The 11,918-nt window shown below is 40.6% G+C and overlaps 1 protein-coding gene across 4 annotated transcripts in view; it reads right to left on the bottom strand.

Moving 5' to 3' along the window:
- Positions 1-783: 783 nt before the first annotated feature.
- USP6NL (USP6 N-terminal like) overlaps positions 784-11,918 on the bottom strand; it is a 172,499-nt gene continuing 161,364 nt past the window's right edge. For all 4 annotated transcript variants that reach the window (XM_019543714.1, XM_019543715.1, XM_019543717.1 and 1 more), the window contains 2 exons: positions 901-2,746; positions 784-799 (listed from right to left, as the gene is read on the bottom strand). In XM_019543714.1, coding sequence (XP_019399259.1) covers positions 1,308-2,746 — 1,439 coding nt within the window. In that variant the 3' untranslated portion in view covers positions 784-799; positions 901-1,307. The remainder of the gene's footprint in view (positions 800-900; positions 2,747-11,918) is intronic.

Here is an 11,918-nt window from a genome sequence, read left to right as displayed (position 1 = left end):
CAAATTTTTCTCAACAGCCTAACGGTGCAGAAGCATTTGCCCAGCCATGGACATGAGCCTACTGGCTCTTTGGAAAAAGGAGGGCAAAACATAATAAGGTACTGACATGACAGAGCTTAAGAGGGCTGCATGTCTTACTCCTAACACGTCAAGGGGCTGGCAATTTTTTGTACCTATAAGAGGACTATTTGGCAATCCAGTAGTGTACCCTACAACTGACTTCCTAAGTCTGGCTCCTTGGCATGAGCATCATGCCAAGAATGCAGAATTACTTCTGTATCTGGCACTTTGCATGTTGTGCTCAAACACTTTGGAGGACTTCAACAGGGACACAAAGGATCACATTGTGGAACTGGATTTGGGTGCAAAGGTAGAAAATCTGTGCCAAAAGTTCACCCATACTCTAGAGACATGCTGTCCTTATAGACTGCCCTGATTTTAAAGCACCATTGTTGGCCAGATCAGACACCGTTTTTGGCTTCATGGTTTTCATGTGCCATTTTCTGATAGAAAAGGCAATTCAATAGCCAAAAAGGAGAGGAGATTACCTGGGCAATATCATCCCAGGTAAGAATACATTAATAATCCCAAAGCATCTCTCCAACTCAGATCAGATTCTGGGTTACTGAGGCAGTTGATACCTGAATAACAGGAAGAGCCCATTCAAAATGAATGGGTTCATTTATCAAATAAATTACACATAAAATAATTAAACTGAAAAAATACTTCAAATTTAGCCCAAGAGTAAATGCATCTACATTTTAAACTCTTCAGTTCTTCTCCATATATATATATATATCTCTATATGGAGAACTCTTTAGGTCTTCTCCACATATGTATGTGTGTGTGTGTATATATATATACACACATACACACATATATATACACACACACACACACACACAAAGTTTATGCATACAAGCGCACACACAATTATACAGTGCATTGTAACGTCAAACTACAGCTTGAAAATGTGTTACATGTGTTAGGCAGATAGTTCATTTCTCTACACAAGTTACTTCAATTTAAGAAACAATGGTAGTATCAGCCACGTTATGCATATGACACTATTGCTATTGCTATGCTTATCTGCATTAGATCCCTTTCAATGGGCTCAATGCAGGTGTAAGCGCTCAACTAGTCTCCATCAAACTGTGAAACTGCTCTGAAATAGATTTCTTATTTCTCAGAGACTTGCATGAACTGTCCAAATTCTGTATAAAATACTGATCTGGATAATTATAAACACAGCAATATCTCTTTAGTGTTTTTGGTTCCTGTCTTTTTCAGTTAGCATAGATTAGTTTTCACAGAAGTATTGATTCATGCATAGACAACCCATCACTTCGGCTTCTGTGGGGCTGGACATGGGATGATGGGCTTGAATATTGATATTGTGGTGAACCATATTCTTCCAAGGTTGGTGAAGTTCTGTATCTTATTGAACCATCCACGGAAACAGTTGGAAGATTATGGTCGTGAAGAGGTGCTGTCTGAAAGGATGGATATTTCTGTAAGTTATCCACGTGGCTTCGGTTAGCATCTTGGTTCCAAGGTTGCCCATATCTTTCAGGTCTGTGCACATAGGGAGCATCTGGCCACACTCTGCTGGAATAATCCACTGGAGGAATTATGAATTTTACGCTGGTAGGTGATCTAGAGTTACTGGGATAGGCATCAAAAGGCAGAACTTCTATTCTATTAGGAGTTGGAGACAGAGGATTTTGGTGATTGGCAGAATAAGAGTTCATGTGTGATTTATCAGGAAAAAACTCTGTTGAAGAGACAGAACCATACGGTCTACTAGAAGGGCTGGTTCGATTCCCATGATTATACTGAGGAGGTATAAAACCAGAATTCATTATATTGGAGGCATGCTTTGGAGAGTTTCCATGGTAAGTAGGTGGGTTATTATAAGATGGCAGCGGTGGTTTTACATTCAATCCATGACTTGATCCATCAGATTGAGATGAATACCGTGGGGTTCTCAGTTGTGAATTGAAGGCATAATTGCTGGATAATTTTAGTGGACTAGGGATTTTTTCCACTTGCTTTCTAGGAGAATTAGAGTACATTACATTCCTGGGACTGTGCACGTGAGCTCTCTCGAGCTCTTCCTCAACAAGATGCTCATTCTCATGGTCAACATCTAGAACGTTGTCATACTGTGATGCATTAGACTCTCGCTTACCTTCATCAACATCCAAAACCCTCATCTTTTGCTTTACATTCAATGGCTGTGGTTCTCCGGGACTCGGTAGCATGCCTGAAACAGAATGGATTATTGTTCTACCTTTGACCTCAGTATTAAATCCGGTGGTCTTTTCAATAACTTTGATATCTGATGGTTTATTCCACTTAGGTACAAATTCCCTTCTTGGGTTTGAAGTAGCGTTCGAATTTTGGTTAGCAGCTGCATTATTGTATTGCCTGGAAGTGTCTTGTGCTGTTGGCTGAGGCTTTTTTCTGATATCTATATCATTCTTGGAGTTCCCACTCCGTGTATCCAGGGGCCCAGACTTCTGTTGTTTGAATGAAGGCCTCTTTTCCAAGGAATTCATTCTTCTCCTGTTATTTGGTGAATTTGCTTGAACTTCTTCAGAAGACGGTTTTCTCTCCGTCCTCTGTGCTGCCTGTGTACCAGTATTGTTCTGTCCATTGAGCATGTGAGTAAGGTTAAGCACACCAGGCTGTGGGTCTGGTGGAATTTGTCCCAATGGCTTCTTGGGAAATTCATCATCTTTACCTAAAAAGAAGACAAAGAACAGTAACATTAGAGTGCATTAATTGTTTTTGTATACATACCCACCCACTGAAATCATTACTTTAAGTAATCTTTAATTCATATCTCACTCTAGAGCCTTGCAGCCAGATTCTGTTTAAATCTTGCTGATTCATGCTGCTTAATGGCTCAAAGATCCAGCTTTCTGTATGTATCCACACAGCTGAAATTCTCGTTTAGGATGTCAGCATCTCACATCTCCATTACCGCAACATCTCTCCCCCTCTGACCTTGAGAAATGGAGCCTTGCTCTGCTCATATGCATCTAGAAGGCTGCAGCAAAGACCATTTTCCTAGCCTGTCACTTTTTCCATGTCACTGTTCTTTTTCTTTGCATCCCTCCAATGGCTCTGCTTTCTCTCCTCCATCATATATAAGCTGCTTCTCTTCACTTTCAAGGCCTTTCAGGCCCTAGCCCTGCCCTGTACCTTCGCTCTCATTTAGGAAATTAAGTCCAACTTCTAGCCAATCCATGTATTTATCATGGCTTTTGTTGCACTTGCCAACAAGACTTCCTATCATGGGTTTGTTAGACTTGCCAACAAAAACCTTCATGTTGATTTCCCCCACATCTGGGGAGAAGTCCCCATTGTTATTTGTGGTGACACTTCGCTGATTTCTTTAACTCTTTGTTAAAAATCTTCTTTGCTGTAGTAATAAAAGACAACATCACTTGTAGATTCTTCCCAAGTGCTTTATTTATTTATTTATTTATTTATTAAGTTCTCTGCTGTTCTGCTTATAAGAGAATACCAAAGGACTTATAGCCCCCATCATTATAGTATTCAAATATGAACACTAAGGGTAAAAAATAGATGTCGCATTTTGATTCTGATTGATCAAAACCTGTGAGCAGCAAAGTCCTCTGCGCACACGCAGCTTATCCCTGGAACGGATGGTAATTAACTCAAATTAGCTGCGATTGTCCTAGGAAAAATGTGTTCTTTTGGACACATGAAGTGAGATGATGGGCTTTACTGTAAGATCCATGGTGCTGGGGGATATCAGAGGTCTGCTTTTACCATAACGTTTTTGTTCTGACTGAGATGCCATTAAATGAATAGCATTTGCAAGGGAAAGATATACCTGGAAGACGCTCTCTTTTGGTTACGAGCACATATCAGACCATATGCCATGCTTAATTGCCAGTCTCTTAAGAGTCAGTGCTAGTCCAGACTGCACCCATGAAAAAGAATTCTAAATAATGAACTGATGGCTCTGCAGTCTGTCTGATGATGCTTATATTACAATTCACACAAACCTTTCTGCCTAAGGCCAAGCACAGATAGACTGATTTAAAAATGGCAGAACCCAGTGTAAGATTTGTACCCCGCTGTTTATAGAAAAATCACGCAACTTAAACTGACTCTGGCTCAGGCTTTGTGAATGTCTGTACCTAGCCTAAGTCATCCTCTCCTTCCCCAAGGGAGGTATGGGTGACCCTTGCCATTTGCAGGGGGATACGTTCTCATATCTCCCATGAAGGGCAAAATCTGCGACTAAGGCACTGTGCTCATGAATGGCATCTGCGTTCATGAACTCGGTGCCCCTGGCAGCTGGGGCGGGGGCAGGCTGCTCTGGCAATGGCGTGAGCCCAGCAGCAGCAAGCACAGAGCTCCTGAGGAGCTCCTTTAAGTGTACTACAACGTGTGTTTGGCATTCGTAAATATTTGAAACCGCGACTGCTGAGGCTGCAAATAACGAGGGTTTCCTGTATTTTCTCCTTGTAAATTAACCCACTGGCAAATAAATAAGCCTTTACTCATATGTTCAGTAATTTCATGTTATAAGTAGAAAAAAGTCAAGTATGTTATTTTTAACCGTATTGCTCAAACAAAATGATTAAAACTTTTAGCCCACAATCATTAAAGAATCAGACAGCGCAGCCCAACTACTGCCTTCTGTATCAGGAAGATAATAAATTGTTATGTAAAACAACTACAATACCTTGGAAAGGAAAACAAGTTTGGTTTTGCTGATGTATTTTGTAATAAGTTATAGAAAATTGTTAAAAGTGGAATAATTAGCGTTTTGATCCTTACTGCTTTGCTGGAGACAGGACTGCGTGACTCTCCTTCATCACTCAGAGTCTGAGGTTAAAAGTTAATAGCTCACCATTACCAGTTATATGTATGACCAATTTGTTCTGTGCGTCTATACGGGTGCATGTGAGCGAACACTCACACATGCTCCTCTCTCAAATTAATGCAGTGCTTAGAACTATTAAGAGAGTCACAGTAATTGCACAATCAATAATATGAGTTACATCCTTGACAGCTGGTTCTTGTTAGAGGCACACCAATGGATATTTGTTATGACAGCACCTAAGAATTACCAACGGAGATCAGGGCCATGCCATGCTAGTCAGTATGTAGCCAAAGAGAGAGACAGCCTATGTCTGAGTTGTTCAAGAGAAAGGAACGAGATGAAGGCAGGTGGAATGACAAAGTAACAAAAGAGTCCTCACCAGAAATCAGAAGTCTATTTGCCACACTCCTAAATAATGCCAATGTCATCACTTATAATGATTTTCACTCTGCTCCAAACAACTTCTATACATGCTGTGTTAGTTCAGAGACTTACCACCTTCCTGAGGTATGGCTTCCTGTCGATTCACAGCGGAACATAAACTTCAACCTAAGCTTTCCAAACACAGCTTGACCAGGTTTCTTTCCATGCTACCCTGAATAGATGGTCATCTACACCTCTTGTACAAAGTTTCTAAGCTATTCACACCACAAAATGGCAGTGTAATTTCTCAGCCTATTTTTGTAGGCAGGTCAGTCGATCTTGCTAATTGCTTACAGATCCGTTTCAGGAGAGGCCAGGGGGAGTTTTCAAGTAGAAGATTAAATTTTACATTGTTCGCCCTCAGACCTCTGAGAGAAGATGACAAAAAAAAAAGAAAGGCTTGAAGAACCGGTTGGCAGAAAGCCCAAAAACATTTTGGAGGGCTTGATCCCACGGATGTCATGAGCAGCAGGACAGAAAATTCACCGGCTCATTTCTACAGTTCTTACCGTTTCTCAACCTGTTTATGGACCAGAAGGTACGGCAATAAGTGCTGAGAAATTGGCTGACAAAGTAGCCTTCCTAAGATAATACACTTCACACTGCATCAACCATGATGAGACTCGTCCTTTATTCTTTTAGTGTGGAATTCACCTTTTGCTGATTGTGGGGTTTTTGCTGCACCTGAGTCCCATTTACACTCCCACACAAGGAGGAATTGAGATCTTGGCCTGTTCTTCTGCACAGGGTTGTTTTTTGCCTTGACTAAATATTCCCAACACTAAAACCATACACAATTAGTGCTTCCAATCTTATTTGAATAATTAAAAGACATCAAATGCGGACTATCATAAACAAAAAGTACTTCCGTTTAATCCTGAATGCTCTATTTTAATGATCAGAATTAAGTCTGATGTGAGAAGCAATGCATACAAAACACCTTCCAAAAAACTGTTCAGACAAATTATGCAGAAGAGCTTAGTTTTATAACTCAGTTTATAACTTCCAGATGATTCATGAGGAGCTAAATGGTGATTTTAAGAAAATGACCTGTTATCAACTATAAAATGTTTTAATTTTCACCAAGAACATTTAATGTGTTTGTACGTAATAAATGTCTTCTTTAGGAAAAAACAGAATTCCCCTGCCAGTTCTGTCTTCCTTGTTTGAAATGCAGCTAAAAAGAAATTAAATACCTATTATTCCACTATCTGCAATTTTTTTTTGTATTTGCATGTACACATTTAAAAGCATCCACCACTCTCTCCAATCCTTTGCAGTCTTGAACAAATGTATAAGGAGCAGTCTGAACCTTTGGTTGAACAATAAGTGGGTTTGTTTCTTTTTAAAGGTAACATATTTAAGGTCTCTTAATTACCACTAAGCTTCCATGGAACCCAAATGAGAATATTTTAGACATTTTTATTGAATTCTCCATTACTTTAAAGATTACTTTCTGTCATCTTCCCCTCACATTTCAGAACAACTAAGGCATTAGCATTGGTATGTGCAGTTTGCTCGGTTTAGCTGAAATGGGCAATAACCTGAATTACTGCTGTAAAAAGGATGTCAGAACAAACCTCAGCCGTCTATTTTGAAGCTGTTATATTTAGAATTCATTTGTGTACCAAACAGTAGCCAAAATATTTCAAAATAACAACTATTCATTAGCAAAAAACTTTTGCATTTTAATATTAGGATACCCGGCTTTTTTTTTAGCTTTGTATACACATGTGATACTGGGACTTAAGAGTCAGTACCGAAGAAGACAAAAGATAACACATGGGATGAAAACAGACAGATTTATCTCTCAGTCATAATAAGGCTTTCACAGAACTGATAATCAAGTTGGCCTCGCAGTCAAGACACCAGAAGTCTTGCATAGAAGCAGCGTTTCAATCTTGTCTGGAGTAGCCAAGATCATTTACACTCCCAATATTTAGGTGCAGCTACTTTAGGCTCCATTATATACTTAAGTCAGTCAAAGCCACCTTGCACCTGAGTCCCAAGCTCAGCCATGCTTGAAATAACATGCACTCAGACTTGCTCATCTCCTGCCATAACCCAACAAGAACTAACAGCCCCATGCAAAACAATGGGGTTGCAGCATGAACCCCTAAAAGAACATGCTACCTCAAAGACATGTTATAAACTACTGTCATCTCCTAAAAGGAAAATGCATTTGTTTTAAACTAGAAAATGCATATTTAATAACCACTAAAAAAAAAAAAAAAAAAATGGAGTATTTAGAGCTGGCCACTCCCAGTGAGTCCACATGAAATAAAACAGAATAATTTGCATACGATTCCCATGCATATTTAATACAAACACACAGCTCAAATTCACAAAAAAGCATGCAAATCATGTACATGAATGTTATGAACAAGCCAGAGATAAAATACCAGGTGAGACTTGGGGGGTAGTAGCGAACAGGAAGACCACGATGTCGGGTGCTGGTGGGAACAGAGGAAAAAGAAAAAAGATTGGTTCATCCTCACCTCCATTTAAAACACAAGCAAAATGAGAAAAAATCATAAAGAAAAGCAGGGTGAAAGAGCAGGTGAGTAACAGCAGAAACAGACAGGCAGCAAGCATCTCCACTGAGGAAAGTATGCAAGAAAAACGCCTTTTTGCGACTTGTCGCTGAAGCATGCCAGAGTACTGAATTCCCTTGCAAGTTGCACATCACGTCTCATTCCATCTCCCATCACAAATCAGCTTCTGCCTCACCTGCAGCTCTCGGGCATGCCTGTGTCTTCAGCTGAGATTTACGTTACAGAGGCCCCAGATTCAAACATCTGGAAATTATCAGCAGGGTGCTTGGAATGGTGTCGTCAAATCTGGAATATGTCTCTAATATTGGCCCAAGGATGAATTTTACTAGCCTTTTGGGCACGCCTACCCCGTTTCACTGCAAGGATGAGAATGGGGTAGAATGGGCTTTATTTTTTACTATGCGAGCAGCTATTCCTGGATGGAGCATCTTTGCATGTGGACAAACAATCAGCTGGTGCAAGTTAAAAGGGACCAGAGGATGCATTGTAGAGGAGCTGACACGTGGTAACTGTCTGCTCTGACCCCATGAGACATGACAATAAAACTGAGACAGCTTATCCTTGAATGAAAGAGCTGCCCCTGTTTAGCTTTCACTTACCCTGGGGCGAGAGTAGACAGGTGGACATTTCCCACAAAGCAGTTTTGCCAAGGAAGCCCCTGCCCTATTTTAATTTACTGCAATTTGATCATCTGTCCACTCCCTTGATTTAGTTGGCGCGGGTTAACCAACTTTTTCTAAGATGTATATTAGCAATGGGACATCTTAAAAACTGGAAAATGAAATAGAAGCTGTCAGATTCAGGTGATGGTTGCCTTGGCAACAAAGACTAGCATTATTCACTGTTCAAATGTCGCATTTTTGTTTTCTGGAACTTTCTGGGCAATAAGATCCTTCCCAACCTGCCACGCTTGGTGTCCAGTACCAGAAGGTCAAGCATGGATTTAGATTAATTTTCCCCTCTTTCAGTACACCAAGGCACTGGACAAAAGGTCTAAATCCCCCACAAGGGGTCTATACTAGCATTTTCAGAGCTGCCACTTAACTGTAGGACTTTTGGGGGAAAGAAGAATGTAATTATTTATCCACCCTGTACCTAAGTAGTAGTAGTTTATTTACAGCTTTTGCTAAAACAATACAATACAAATGACAATAAAATTATGTAAATCATAGTACTAAAACCCCATCGTTTACAGTTTTTGGTAAAAGCATATAATAAGATTATGCATTTTACCAGTTTAAATGAAATTAAAAGAAAACCTAATGCATAAGGATATAAACAAAGAGAGAAGATGAAGCACAGAGTAAATTAAAAAAATACGAACCAGGGAATTCGATTAGATTTTGACCCTTATTCTTTGCACAAATAATCCAAATACACCTGGTGAGTGCAGGACTGAATGCAGGTTGTTAGAAAGGAGCCAAGTTGTTTTTTCCTCATTAATCTGGTATTTAAAATTTTCCACTAATGGAAAGTACCATTTTCCTCTTATTTCTTTGAAGAACGAGCAAGACCACAAAGAGGGATTTAAATGTCATCTAGCTCATTCTTCCCACGAGAACATATCCCATCTGTACCCAGGGCCCAACACTCACCTGCCTATAACGACTGCCGATCTCATTAGAGTGAATTGCAGTCTAGTACTGGCCTCTCGCTGTTTGTAGCTTTGTACTTCAGATAGGCAGGTTTCGAGGCCAAAAGAGCGCTTTATTGTCAGAAAAGGGAAGCTGGAGAAAGTCTCACTGCTTACATACCTGTCTGAAGGCTGGCACATCTTTCTTTTTAAATTTATATCTTGCTTTAAATACAAGGATAATTTTGGGTCGGTGACTGCCAGCATATTTCCTAACCCTGGTGCACTGGTTGTTCCCTCTCCCCCCGCTCCACCCATACTGGGCATAGGGCCGTGATTCTGGCACCCGCTCATAGTCGGTGCCAACGCCCTCTTCCCCTTGCCCTAGCTGCACTACTGGCAGTCACTATTTTCCTCAGCAGCTGCAAGTTGGTTGTTAAACTTATTTCTACAAAACAAAACCCATGTTTCTTCAGGAATATACATGCGAGGGATTAAGCTAATTTTTTGGTCCCTATGGCTGCCAAAAAATGTCAATTATCTTTACTTTGCCCTGCAGCTGCCAGTTCCTCCCATACCCTCATTTGATACTGATTTTTCATTCCATTACTGTAACATAAATTTATTTTAACCTTCTTGCTTTGTTCGAAGCTGGCACAATCATTTTTTCACTTAATATTAACACCTAAAGCCTAGAAACAGCATCAAAAACAGGGTAAATCCAAGGGGGGAAAAATCAATAATGTACTTGCTTATGGGTGGTGCATACGTTGAAATATGAGTGTAGCAAGGATAGGGGTCCATACAAATATTCTTATGAAGATCTGAAATTAAAGTTGTATCAGAAAGGGTTGATCTAACAAGTCTTTGTCACCACCCTGTGGAAATCAATCTCAACTACAAGACTTCAGAGATTAATTGCTTCAGTGGGTACTAACAGCGTCTTGTATTGAATAACAGACATATAATTGGAGTAAAGTGCTTTAAGTGCTCTCTCTGGTGAATAATAGTCTTGGCCTTAATTTCAGGTTAGAATATATGCACTTTGACTGTTCTAACAGTTTTCAAGGATGGAAATGGCCAGAAAAACTACTCTTAAAATGACATCTTGGTATTTTGTGTTTCTTTTCCATCAGTGGCCTCCTGTTTTTCCTGTTCAGTTTACCAGTCAAAAAGGGGTTGTTTTTCTTGTTGCTGGGTTTTTTTTGTGTGTTTTTTTTAATTTAACTTCTTGCACTGTAAGATCAAGCTACCGTCTGAAAGTCAAGCTGTCTTTTTGCTCATTAATATGTCATTGTCAGCAAAAAGGATTCCAGAATCAAAATCTGGCCGGCAGATTTGCTGCACCACATACAATGAAGCAGAATACACACTGCTTTACTCTGGCTATGCTATGTTTGCAGTGCAGGTGACAGTACAAGGTTCATCTGATAAACATCTGTATTTAGATTAAAAAACAATGCAGTTAAGGAACCAAATTAACAGACGTGACTGCCAATCAATCAGAAGCTAGTCACACAGTATCAGTGTGTCAGCAAGGTGCTTTTTTTTCAGTCACTTTGCTCCATGTCCCAAAAAAGGGAACTTGGGTATCTAACTGGAATTTAAAACCCATTTGCTACCTCATGTCTCATGGCAAGAGGAGGAATCAAAACAGCTAGTACACTGAGTGAGATGAGGACAAGATGACAACGGCAAACGCTGAATACAAAGTATGTCTGATATCCTATCTTTGCATCTCCCTGCAGCCCTGAATTTAGGACCTATGTAAGACTGGGAATCAGAGCCTGAAATCTGCTGGAGTTAGGCAGTCATTCCTGATGGGAATGGAGACCTGGCTCACTGCTCTTTTAAATCAATGGCCAAAGAAAAAGAAGGTAACAATGGTGATCTTGCTACTGGTCTTTTATACAATAACTCAGCATCCAAGTACCCAAACTGGAAACCGAGGCAACTCAAAACCCCAGCCACTTCTCAAAAGAGTGCCCTAGACACAGGGATCAGCCACACTCCACTCCTCCTGTGCAAGCCATCCCACTGCACAGAGAGGAGAGGAAGACCCAGAGAGATCCACCAAGAGCAGGACTCTAGTCCCTAGCAGAAGGCGCCTGGGACAAGGAGTTCCAGCCCGGTGTATATATTTTCCAATAGGAAGTAGTACAGAAATGGTCCTGGAAGCAGAGGACTTCTCCCATTCTCTTTTCTAGCTCCATGTAATACCCTTCTGCTTTCACAGGAGAGGTGAAAAGAGTACCCCATACCCCAGTCTAACCTCTAGTCTCGATTTGAAGACCTTCAACCTGAAGGGGGCACCAGCACAGGTCTCCAACTTGCTGACACCAAATTCTGAACTACAGAGCCCAGATGGGCACACGTTAGCAGTGATGGGAGGACAAGGGATGGCTATGATCATCCCTGTGCCACTGCTTACCCTGCTGCCTGAATGGCCAGAAGCTCCTAAAGGGTTAGGTATGTATCATATGGCTTGCACTTCTTG

Source organism: Crocodylus porosus, unplaced genomic scaffold (genome assembly GCF_001723895.1).
Source record: "Crocodylus porosus isolate Cpor-Errol unplaced genomic scaffold, CroPor_comp1, whole genome shotgun sequence".
NCBI classification, from domain to species: domain Eukaryota; kingdom Metazoa; phylum Chordata; order Crocodylia; family Crocodylidae; genus Crocodylus; species Crocodylus porosus.
The sequence above is the reverse complement of the archived record's forward strand: the minus strand, read 5'-3'. Positions and strand labels throughout refer to the sequence as shown.